Raw genomic sequence first — 12,836 nt, 5'->3', positions numbered from 1 at the left:
ACAAAACCTACAATTTTCGTGTCCAATGTGAGATTTATTTGTTCTGTTAGTTCTGTTAATAAACTGAATGGACAGAATAGCTGATAATTCACATACCGAGTGTTAGTTTGCGATTGGGTTTGGTGTAGACTACTGCTAACTATAGTTCTTTCAGTATTCAGATATAGTTACATATTTAGGAAAAAGAGTTTAACATATTCTGGTCATGTAAATGTGTAAAGTGTTTTAACATTACGCCAAAAGTTATAAGCCATAATGAAGCTATAAGTGATTTGACATTTCAGCACAACAGACAGCGACTGCGCATACTCGCAAGTTAATGTTCAATCTAGGTGACAAATAATATCTATGTTTAGCCCTTGGCCAATAAATTGTAAAATTTAACTCGCCAGTGTTTTTGTTAAACGTGTAAAAGAAATTTCAGCGCACATACATTTTCACTTGCCTACATTTGAACTCTCCGACTGAACGATTAAGTTTCTCTCTGTCTATATAGAGCAGTGAGCGCATTATTGGCTGAGGAAAGCGCTCTGCGTTTCTCTCTCACACACGCAGAGAATGAGTCTTACATGCCGATTAAAATTGGCACACTATATGTGTGTACGGCATTTGTTTCCTGTTTTTTTGGGAAATGCGTGTGAAAGAAACAAATATTTGTAACCTCACACATAAAAAAAACATTCATTATTACAAAAGTAATTGGTTTGTGGTGCTGACAATGGTGAATCCAGGCCTGTGTATCAGGTCACATTATGCACATAATGTAACAACAAAATCTGCCTAGTCTAAATTAGTATTTTGATTGGTCTCAGGAGGTTTAAGTGTAACATCTTTTCTAGTGTTGGAATAAATCAATTATTCTGTTATTGTATCTTTTTCTTTGCTCAACAGGCTGTTTTCACATTGAGGTAAGATTACATTAAGTCTTAAGTCTTTTCTATTAAACAATGACATGGGTCTATTAAAATTCCATTAATGTCTTATCTTTAAGAATGGAAAACAAAAGACAAGTTGGCAGGAGAGAATATATGAGACGCTGGAGAGCAGCCAACAAGATTCTTTCTAATTGTCGCCAAAAACAAATATAGTGATATTTGCGCTAGTCCTGTACTTCAAGAACCCTTACAACATTGTTCATCCTCTGCAAGATCAGTTTCAGAGTGTAGCACAGCTTGTTCTTTAAGAGAGAGTGGAAATATATCCTTAAACCAAGAGGACACATTTAGCACAGATGAAAGCTCTGAGTTCTCTTCAGATTGTGACACATATTTGTTACTCTCTGAGGAGGATCGTGAAACAAATTCTTTGAGAGAAGACCTCATTGCCTGGGCCAACAAACACCAAATTCGACAATGTGCTTTAGATGACCTCCTAAAAGTCCTGCGTTCACAAGGACATGACACATTGCCTGCTACAGCACGCACACTTTTGAAGACCGTGCGAGCAGTTGATATTCAGAATAAATCTAGCATGCAGTATATTCATCTCTTATTGTCTGAAGAAATTGAGAAAGTGTTGAAAAGATATCCTTGTGAGGTGACTTCCAGAATACATTCTCTGGAGATTTCTTTAAATGTTGATGGACTTCCACTCTTCAAAAGTTCATCATTGTCAATGTGGCCTGTGTTGTGTTCCATTCATCTTGAACCAGTGATTGTATTTCCTGTAACACTGACACTGGGATCTCAAAGACCCTCAGATCTTACATTTCTTGAGGATGCTGTTACAGAAATAAAACAATTACTAGAAAGTGGTCTTAAATTTGATGGGAGGATCATTGGAGTCAAGCTAAGGTGTATTGTATGTGGTGCACCAGCCAAAGCAATGGTGAAAAACACCAAGCCAGACGCCTCCATCACTGAGAAAAGGCCAACCAGGCTGAAGAGACCACCTTTACACCTTTTAGAGTCAGATAGTGATATCACAGATATTGAAGACAGTATGTATATGAATTCACATTTCTTGTTTGGTTTATAAAGTAATTAAATGATAAAAACTTAAATTTAATACAATTGTTTTAGGTAATATCAACACCAGGCCACCAGCAAAAATACCAACCCTTCCCTCTCCACCGAGAACAATGGAACCAAGAAGGAACTCATCCAAAAGTACAAGAAAATTGTATTTTTAAATTTGTAAACCATTGGGCCACACCAAAAATAGATATATTTTTTTACAGTAAATTTATTTACAGTTATTAAATTACAGTTATTTGTTTATAACAAAGGTATTATTACAATGATATGAATCTTTCTTTTTTAAGCACCTGAGCCATCACAGACATGTGGGGGTCTTGACAGCTTGCCAAGAGCTGGATTTTGTGGTAAGTATAAATAATAATTAAGATTAGCAGTTTTACACAATACACCATATATCAAAAATGATTGCAGCCCTGTAATTTATTAATATCTCAATGATCCAAACATGCCAGGCTACAGAGCAGCTATCCATACCAACAGCACCCATTCAATGAGGCCACAACATTTAGGTATTGTTTGTTTATTAGTTTGAATGGCATACAATTTCCACTACAAAGGCATAATCTGAATGCCATCTACTAGCCATGTAAAAGTTTTATCTGATAGCCAGTACAGAATATTCATTAAACATGTAGTTGTACTAACATAAATTAAATATAAATATATTTTTAGATTTCTGCAATACCCCAAACTGGGATGGCCAGAGTGAAGGACATAGGGTTATGGTACATCAAATCGAAGGCAAGATACAGACAACTTTTTCTGGAAAATGATGAGCATTTTACCATTTTGCCATCATGTGTAGAGGATCTTTTTGAAAAATATCAGTATATCAGTTCTGACAATTGTCCTGAATAAGAAGTTATTATTTGTAAGTTACTGTTTTGATGCTTGCTTGAACAAATTAAAAAGTCTGTTTTGTCAAATCAAAGGCAAGATACAGACAACTTTTTCTGGAAAATGATGAGCATTTTACCATTTTGCCATCATGTGTAGAGGATCTTTTTGAAAAATATCAGTATATCAGTTCTGACAATTGTCCTGAATAAGAAGTTATTATTTGTAAATTACTGTTTTGATGCTTGCTTGAACAAATTAAAAAGTCTGTTTTGAATCAGTCAAACCTTCTGATGGACATAACTGATGATAATGATAAACATCACAAAATGTATCAGTATTTTAGTGCTGATGTAATTTATTAATATGTCATTGATCCAGAGATGCCAGGGGGCTACAGATCAGCTGTACATACCACTCAGTCAATGATGCCACAACATTTAGGTAATGTTTTCCCACGTCTTTCTTTCTTTCTTTCTTGCTGTTATTTATTTATATATATTTTATTGAAAATTGTAAAATGGTAAAAAGAAGAAAAGAAAATGTGTTGCTTGTGTGAACCGCAGATATGGTACAATTACTGGAAATGGCAATCTGGCAATTTTACAGCAGTTACCGTGTTTAATGTGTGAAAGCAGCATTTGTCTTATCAAACTTAAAATAAATGTACTTGCATATGCAAATATAAGTTAAATGTTTATAAGAGATAATCACAATAATGTCTCTTTTGTAGCACCAAGAATGCAAGAATGGAGTCATGAACATAATTCAAGTGTGGATCAACACCAACATGGTATGTTACTTTTTATCTTTGATGCAAAATTTGATCATGATAGAGCACTAGTGGCTTAAAGTCCATTTTGAAAACCTCAAAATTTATAAAGTGCTATTGTGAGGCCTGATGAATAAATTATTATTTTTTTGCATACAAATTTAAACTTTTTGCCTAGAATCAGCCTGTACAGCCAGTGACAATGGAAGCTGGACAGATACCCAAAGACAAAATTGTAAGTAATGTTAAATTGGGTACTCCATCCAAAAAAAAAATATTTTCACATTATTTACTCAACCTCCTGCCATCCCAGATGTACAAATCCAATCTGAAATGGGGACATTTTGTAAAATGCAATAAAATCAAAATCAAGTCTGTGAACATTTAAAATCTGTTTAGTTAAGAGGTCTTGCTGCAGAATTCCTACAAGTACAAAGAAAAGATTTACAATGTGTTTACTGACCAGATTAATTGTATTTTGTAAATGTAAACAAATTTAGAAATTTGTGATAAGCCATGATCCAGCTTTGCTTGCAAAGACTAAGATGCTCCTTTTATACCCAAACATGATACCCTCACCTATTACCAAATGACCTGCCTGTGAACTGTTTCAAAACAGTTTAATTAGGATATTCTATATTCTGTCATGTTTACTTTGCCTGTCTCAACTTTTTGGAAGTGTATTGCAGCCATCAAAATCAAAATTTCTTTGTTTTTACCAAATGCATTTAAGTTAGTCAGTGAAAGCAGTGTAAGTCTTTTCTTTACCTGCCTGCTGCACATCATTCTCTGTCCCCGGATTGTCTGCCTGGTTTTGACTTGTGCCTGCCGACTGGTTTCTGCGCTTGCCTTTTCCTCTGGATTTGTTTATCTTTATTGGACTGTTGATGTCTGCCGAGTCCGACCTTCCCGTCTGCGCTCCCCTGTCCGCCGTGTTCTCCAGGTCCGCCTCATCAGCCGGTGACCTGCTGACTGTCTCAGCTGCTTTTCTTTTGTTCAACAAACGTTTTCAAATACCTTTTTTTATAATTCATATAACGTACTTTTTTTTTTAAATGTATGTTTTGGTAGTGTATGCAATAGACATGTATGCAATGTTTTAATAAAGTTGGATTATATGAACTTGTATGGCATTTTTCCTCTTTAAAGTTTCATAGCAGGTTTTACGTTAAAAAGAACAATTAATGATTAACAGTATTTGAAAAAGTATTACATAGTTATCTTGTGTTTGATTATTAAGAGATTCGCCACAAAAAATAAAATAAGATGCAGAAAAGGTAATCTTTATAATCTGGCATAAAAATAAATGTGGTCGGAACGTCGTCTCGCAGTTGCTGAATGTCGCGTAACAATGTTGCTACAGCCCTTTCGCGTCTTACAATTCAACGTTGCTACAATGTCGGGAGCACGTAGACAGCAACGTTGCCACCGTAAAAATGGAACGTGGCAGCGACGTTGACACAACGTAAATGTGTTTGTTGGGTCGCAGCTTTTTCAACACGTCTCACTTAATTCATCAGGGCTGGGACTCTGCAGTTGGATACTATTATGCACGTCTCGTATTTACAAGAGCAAACAATTCTGATTGGCTATTAATGTTAGTTTGGTTGAGAGTGAAAGCTGTGCTCCTCTCATACCATTGGTGGGCGAACTCATGAACTCGAAAGTGATATCAAGGTTTTTTTTAAATGTAGGATTATTATATATTTGTTTCACGCAGCCAAACACTGCACGCCGGAGATCCGGCACGGTGCAAAATCAGTCACTATGTTATTGTGTCTGAATGAGTATCTGTGATGAGAGCAGATAAAACTCCAGGACTGATCATTATATCCAAACGCACACTCATCACCGTCTCTCTTCCTGCTGATGCTCTTATATGACACTGATATAAACACACCAAACATCCCACTCCACTCAATCTCCCAGTAAGAGAGTCCACACACACTCTCTCTACACAACACCTGACACACATGATCAAATCTCTCTGGATGATCAGGATACGAATGATACGACTATTTCACATGTATCACCTTTCTGTTCTCCTCAAACAGCCAGAGTTGAGTGTTTATTGTGTTTGGATCCAATGTGAAAGAACAGGCATCTGAAGACAAGAAGAGAAACATTTATAACACAACAACAATCACTAAAGGAGTGTGTGTGTGTGTGTGTGTGTGTGTGTGTGTACATTGTCAGTGTGTCAGTGTCACCAATTTATTTTTTGTGGTGGTTCTGCACTTTGGATTCTTTTATTTGACAATTTATAAGAGCAGTTTTTTTTAGTCTCACAAATGTTTTCCCCTGTGTGTGTGTGTGTGTGTGTGTGTGTGCGCGCACGTGTGAGCATGATCATTTTGCATTGTGGATATTTTTTGCATTGTTGGAAGTGTGCCACTTCATTTCTGTCTATGTGTGTTCTGCGTTGTTTCTGATTTTGAGGATGAATTTTGTCCATTTTCTAAGCGGGGTCAAGACCATGAGTGTGACGTTTTTTTCACACCAACATAAAATCAAGATATCATTCCTATTTTTTTTTTTTTCATTTATAGGTCTAGAAAGTGTTGACCACCGTACAAAGTCTTATGCCATTTGGACAAAGATAACTTTTTTTATTTATTTTAGCAAACGTCATTTTCGGGTCAAAAAGACCCTGAAGACCGCATAAGGGTTAAGTTTCAATGAAAACAAGACAGAAGTGATGGTTTTTGGTGGGACCACTGGGACCCCTCTGGTTGATTTGGGTGCCTTGTCTCAGTACATCAAGCCAACCATCACTAACAGTCAGATCAGGGCAGTAGTTAAATTGAGTTATTTCCAATTGAGGCAGCTGGCCAAAATAAAGCCATATCTTACGAGGCAACACTTTGAGACAGTAATCCATGCCTTTGTTACCACTCGGCTGGATTACTGTAATGTACTGTTATGGGTTAGTGGGCTTCTGTTGCTCGTTTGCAGATGGTGCAAAATGCTGTAGCGCATCTTTTAACTGGAACACGTAAATATGAAAATGCACTGCCCATGGCTGCCCATACGTTTTAGGATTCAATTTTAATTTTTTAAATCCTTAAATGGTCTTGCCCCACCCTAGATTTCTGAGCTGCAACACCCTTTTACATGCCCACCTGTTCTCTCAGGTCAGCTGATCAGCTGTTCCTAAATGTGCCCAAAACAAAGCGTAAGCTTAGAGGGGACCGTGCTTTTGCTGTGGCAGCTCCTAAATTGTGGAATGATTTGCCTCTGTCCATTAGACAGGCCTCTTCATTGTCTTTATTTAAATCGTCTCTTAAATAACATCTTTTCTCCTTGGCTTTTGACACCTGATGTTGATATTTGGTTATTTATTTTAGCTTTCTATGGTATCTTAATGTGTTTTAGTTGTATTTTGTCTTGTATGAGTTTTATTTTTCTGTACAGCACTTTGGTCCATTTCTGTGTTTTTATATAAATTTTATATAAAGTTTTGATTGATTGATTGAACATTTCAACATCCAGTTCACTTGGACTTTATGTATACTTTCACTTATGGTATGTCATGTGATTTCAAGGAAGCATAGTTTACACATGTCCATATAAAGGACAGCAGAGAACTTTCACTTTTAATTTGAACCGCAGGAGATGGTATGTCATGTGATTTCAAGGAAGCATAGTTTACACATGTCCATATAAAGGACAGCAGAGAACTTTCACTTTTAATTTGAACCGCAGGAGATGGTATGTCATGTGATTTCAAGGAAGCATAGTTTACACATGTCCATATAAAGGACAGCAGAGAACTTTCACTTTTAATTTGAACCGCAGGAGATGGTATGTCATGTGATTTCAAGGAAGCATAGTTTACACATGTCCATATAAAGGACAGCAGAGAACTTTCACTTTTAATTTGAACCGCAGGAGATGGTATGTCATGTGATTTCAAGGAAGCATAGTTTACACATGTCCATATAAAGGACAGCAGAGAACTTTCACTTTTAATTTGAACCGCAGGAGATGGACAAAGAACACACACACATTCTTCCACACTCAGGTTTGAATTTGTGAACTAATAATATCAATTTCGTTCCATTTGTTATAAATTATTTAGTGTCTCAAAATATTTTAAGGATCCATCATCATTTGTTGCATTTAATTCATGTTGAGACACTCTACTGTTCCACTCTACCGCCATTGGTACACTGTGTGATATTATATATTCATATATACATAGATAAATGCATACATGCATACAACTTACTAAAGTCAAAATTATTATTATTATTTTACAGCAGTAAAAATACTATATTACTACATTATGGCAATACAAGTATAATGTCTGGACATATTCAGATTACATTACCATATTGTGACTATGTGTAATTATGATGAAAATAATGTCATAATGCTAAATAAACAAACAAACAAACTTACTTAATGGTTTATAAAATAAAATATAATGGCAAAATATTTTTGCATTCTTTTTTTATTTTGGGGTGAAATATGAGCTGGCATATTTTGGTTGGATTCACCCACCCAGACTCCTGACAAATGAAAATAGCATCCAAAATCAAAGAGTAGTCATTTGCCATACCAAGGATAGAGTTTTGCCATGATTGTCAGTGCAACAGCAATACATGATTAATTAAATCAAACAATACTTTTGAATTAATACTCAATTAGGAGAGGGCATGTCTAATGTTACTTTATTGTAGAAAGGTCTGATTTGATTTTATGACCTCCCGCTTATGATATTATGATGTGAAACTAATATTTAACCAGTCTTGTATTAATAAATTGGAAGTTATATGTACATTTAATACATTTACATGGTCAAACGTATTTTGAAAACAGAAATTTTGCAACTAAGCCATAGAGGAGCGAATATATTTTGCAAGTTTATTTACAACAGTACATTTTAAAATGCTCACTGTGAACATACTTATAAACTTATCCTTCTGCTCTTAATGATTCCTGCTGGAAATTGACTAAAATAAACTGCAGTTTTGTAGTTTTAATTACTTGGCTCTTATGATATGATGTGAAATGTCTTGGTAACGTATGTAACCCTCATTCCCTGAAGGAGGGAATGGAGACGTCATGTCGGTATTGAACAATGAATTGGGATCTCGCTTAGAGAGACCAATCTACTTCGAGTGTAACTAAACGAGGCATGTGATGATTGCATCCAGCTGCCGCTGATCACAGCACGAGTATAACTATGCAGCAGGTGCAACGCATACTTAGGTTTTCGCTGAGAAGCCGAGCCGGGGACCCAGCCACTCAGCGGTAGTACAGCAGCTGTGGCGACGGGACGGCATGTCTCCGTTCCCTCCTTCAGGGAATGAGGGTTACATACGTAACCGAGACGTTCCCTTTCAGTCGGTCACTCTCGATGTCACATTGGTGACCGACCGAATAGGGATCCCTACCAAAGTGCCATGGATGCTTCCCTTCCAATGTCCTATGCGAGCCTCCTGTTCCCCCTTTTTGGTGTAGGCCGGGGCTCGCAAAAGGAAGACCAGTCACTGTTGTTGTAGCACACTGGGAAAAGTACCTGTTCTACTTGATACAGGAACGTTGCGGAAGCCCCAACCTTCCCGAAAAAAGTTTCGGAAGCACTTACGCATTTGAATAACCATTTAGGTACATATGGAAGAATTAGTGGTGGTTGTAACCCTCTTGAGGAATGGCAGAGAAGTCTGCCGGGGAAACACGGGCTCTGAGCTATACCATGGAATTTACACATATGGGATCCACTTAGGTCACTACATATGGAACCAAGCCCACTACCGGTTTCTTACGGATTCATTGAGGGAGGGCCTGGCGCCAGACATTCCGCCATGTCTGGCTGCCGAGGGGATGGAGGATCTCAACAGGGTCTACAGTACGGACACTCTGGAGCAGGGCAGGGCACACCCTGTGCCTGTTAAGCCAGGGCGATGGCATCCACTATCCAGTGGGCCCTCCTCTGCTTAGAGACGGCATTCCCCTTCTGCCGGCCCCGTAACAGACAAAGAGCTGATCTGAGGTCCTGAAGCTTTGTGTCCGGTCCACATACTATCTCAAGGCTCAGACGGGACAGAGCAAAGCTAGGGCTGGGTCTGCCTCTTCCGGGGGCAGCACTTGCAGGTTCACCACCTGATCCCTGAGGGGAGTAAAAGGAACCTTGTGCACATAGCTGGGCCGGAGCCTCAGGATTACCTGGGAGTCAGCCGGCCCAAACTCTAGGCTTGATTCATCGACCGAAAATGCGTGCAGGTCCCCTACCCTCTTGATGGAGGCCAATGCAAGCAGGAGCAGAGTTTTCATTGACAGAAACTTCAGCTCGACTGAGTGCAAAGGCTTAAAGTCCCCATGTAGTCAAAGATTTTGTCCCTTAAAACTCATCTTTGATCATCAAAACGACATTTAAATGTTTTTTGTGAAAATAATTTTCTCATGCCTTAAAATAGCTTGAATGTAACTCTACACCCTTGTCTCATTTACTATACGTGGATCTATGAATACGCAAATTAGCCCCGCCTCCACTCAGTCACACCAGCCAAGGTCTCCTGATCCACGGATAATCAAATTCAAGTTCAAGTTGAGCTTTATTGTCATTCTGCTACATGTGTGGACATACAGTGGAACGAAATGTCGTGTCTCGCAGGACCACGGTGCTACATAAATAAACATAAATATAAACATACAACACTAGATGTAAGAATAATTTTTAGACCTACATAGCTAACTATCTGAAGCGGTAATCTAACTACACATATACTATAAATAGTTGACTATACATACACATAACCTAAGACAGACTAAACAAGTACTTTACATAATAGCTGTGCATGATATTGTGCAAAAGAGGTATTTAAGGTTAAGAAGCAAGAAGTGCAGTATGATTTGTCGTGCATTCACAAGTAAATATTTGTGTTATCTTATTAAGTCCTTGTAACATGGAGTGTTTATAAGGTGTCTGATGCATATAGAGAGAAAAGAGTGTGTTTTTCTACAGGTGGTTTGTCCAGCCCACTCACCTGTGTGTAGCACACTCAGAATTGCACTATTTTTTCCTTGAAACATGGAGTGTTTATAAGAAAGTGTCTGGTGCATATAGAGAGGAAAGAGTGTGTTTTTCTACAGGTGGTTTATCCAGCCCACTCACCTGTGTGTAGCATACTCAGAATTGCACAATGTTCTTGAGGTTTTCAACAGTTTTCATGTGGTGCATATGGTGTGGTGGGATGGGGGGAGAGAGGATCCTGATTTCAGGAGGTAGGGTTGTGGATGAGGTTTCAGAGGGGGGTGAGGTGATTGGAATTAAGGGCTCTCACAGCCTGGGGGGAAACGCTGTTGAGCAGTCTTGCAGAGTGGGCCCTGATGCTCCGGTACCATCTTCCTGATGGCAAGAGCTGGAAGAGACTGTGGGAGGGATGGGTGGGGTCTTTCACGATACTGGTAGCTTTACTGGAGCATCGTGCAAGGAAAATGTCCAGAATTGAGGGGAGAGGGGCACAGATGATCTTTGCAGCTGTGTTCACTGTCTGCTGTAGGGTCTTGCGGTCAGCAGCATTGCAGTTCTCGTACCAGACAGTGATGCAGCTAGTCAGCACACTCTCAATGGTTCCCCTGTAGAATGTGCTAAGGATGGATGGAGGGAGATTTGCTCTTTTAAGTCGGCGCAGGAAGTGGAGCCGATGTTGCGCTTTCTTGGAGAGTGATGTAGTGTTGGTGGTTCAAATGAGGTCTTCTGTTATGTGCACGCCAAGGAATTTAGTGCTGCTGACTCTCTCCACAGTCGAGCTGTCGATGGTCAGTGGGAGGTGGTCAACAGAGTTTCTCCTGAAGTCCATCACAACCTCTTTTGTCTTACTCGCATTGAGGGACAGGTTGTTTGCACTACACCATTCAACCAGTTGTGCCACTTCCTATCTGTAGGGTGTTTCATCATTGTTACTGATGAGACCTACCACAGTTGTGTCATCAGGTAACTTGATGATGTGGTTGAAGCTGAACTTGGCAGTGCAACTTGGCAGTGGGTCAGCAGCGTGAAGAGCAGCGGGCTGAGCACACAGCCTTGTGAGGCACCTGTGCTCAGTGTGGTAGTGCTGGAGGTGTTGTGGCAGACATGGACTGACTGAGGTCTTCCGGTTAGAAAGTACAGGATCCAATTACAGAGGGAGGTATTTAGGCCCAGTAGGTTTAGTTTGTTGATGAGCTGTTGTGGGATTATTGTGTTGAATGCTGAGCTGAAGTCGATGAACAGCATTCTAACATGAGTCTTTGTTTTCTAAGTGGGTAAGAGCCAGGTGGAGGGTGGAGGAAATGGCATCGTCCGTGGAGCGGTTTGGACGGTATGCAAACTGGAGCGGGTCAAGTGTGTTGGAGATTGGATTTGATATGGTACATGATTAACCTCTTAAAGCGTCATGATTCATCATGATTGGGGTCAGTGCTATGGGATGATAGTCATTCAGGCAGGACACAGGTGACATCTTTGGTACTGGTATGATGGTGGTGGACTTGAGACGTGGGGACAACTGCTTGGCTTAGTGAGATGTTAAAAATGTCTGTTAAGACATCTGTCAGCTGTTCAGCACAGTCTCTCAGTACCCGGCCTGGTATGTTGTCAGGACCTGCAGCCTTGCGTGGGTTAACCCTAGATAGGGTCTTCCTTACATTGACTGGAGACAGACAGAGCACCTGGTCGTTGGGAGGTGTGGTAAGTTTTTGTGCAGGTTTGCCATTCTGCATTTCAAACTGTGCATAAAACTCATTGAGTGCATCTGGGAGGGATGTGTTGTCATCACAGGCCTGTGGCAGGGGCTTGTAGTCTGTTATGGTCTGAATAGCTTGCCACAGACTCCGTGTGTCCTTGCTGTCAGCAAAGTGATTATTGATTTTTTTGTGCATACAACCGTTTTGCTTTCTTAATGCCACGGGACAGGTTGGCTCTGTCTGTTTTGAGGAATGCTTTGTCTCCCGATCTGAATGCATCATCTCGGGTCTTTAGCAGCCCACGAACCTCTGCTGTCATCCATGGCTTCTGGTTGGCACGTGTGGTGATGTTCTTGGTGACTGTCACATCATCAATGCACTTTTTGATGTAAGCAGTCGCTGTTTCAGTGTACTCTTGCAGGTCTGTGTGGTCATGGTAGGTGGCTGCCTCTTTAAACATGTTCCAGTCTGTGTCCCGGAAGCAGTCCTGTAGTGCTGAGGTAACATCATCTGGCCATACTGTGATCTGCTTTTGGACCGGTTTGGCAAGTTTGAGAAGTGGTCTGTTTGCT

General features: G+C 39.6%; 1 protein-coding gene across 1 annotated transcript; it reads left to right on the top strand.

Annotated features, from left to right (window-relative positions):
- The first annotated feature begins 1,824 nt into the window (after window positions 1-1,824).
- LOC107574115 (uncharacterized) lies at window positions 1,825-11,267 on the top strand. Its single transcript, XM_016260584.1, has 8 exons — window positions 1,825-1,939; window positions 2,022-2,108; window positions 2,264-2,323; window positions 2,652-2,720; window positions 3,198-3,260; window positions 3,550-3,609; window positions 3,767-3,780; window positions 11,100-11,267. The coding sequence occupies exons 1-8, from the start codon at window positions 1,825-1,827 to the stop codon at window positions 11,265-11,267; spliced, it is 636 nt and encodes a 211-aa protein (XP_016116070.1).
- Window positions 11,268-12,836: the final 1,569 nt, after the last annotated feature.

Source organism: Sinocyclocheilus grahami, unplaced genomic scaffold, assembly GCF_001515645.1.
Source record: "Sinocyclocheilus grahami isolate Dianchi unplaced genomic scaffold, SAMN03320097.WGS_v1.1 scaffold2118.1, whole genome shotgun sequence".
NCBI classification, from domain to species: Eukaryota; Metazoa; Chordata; class Actinopteri; order Cypriniformes; family Cyprinidae; genus Sinocyclocheilus; species Sinocyclocheilus grahami.
The sequence above is the reverse complement of the archived record's forward strand: the minus strand, read 5'-3'. Positions and strand labels throughout refer to the sequence as shown.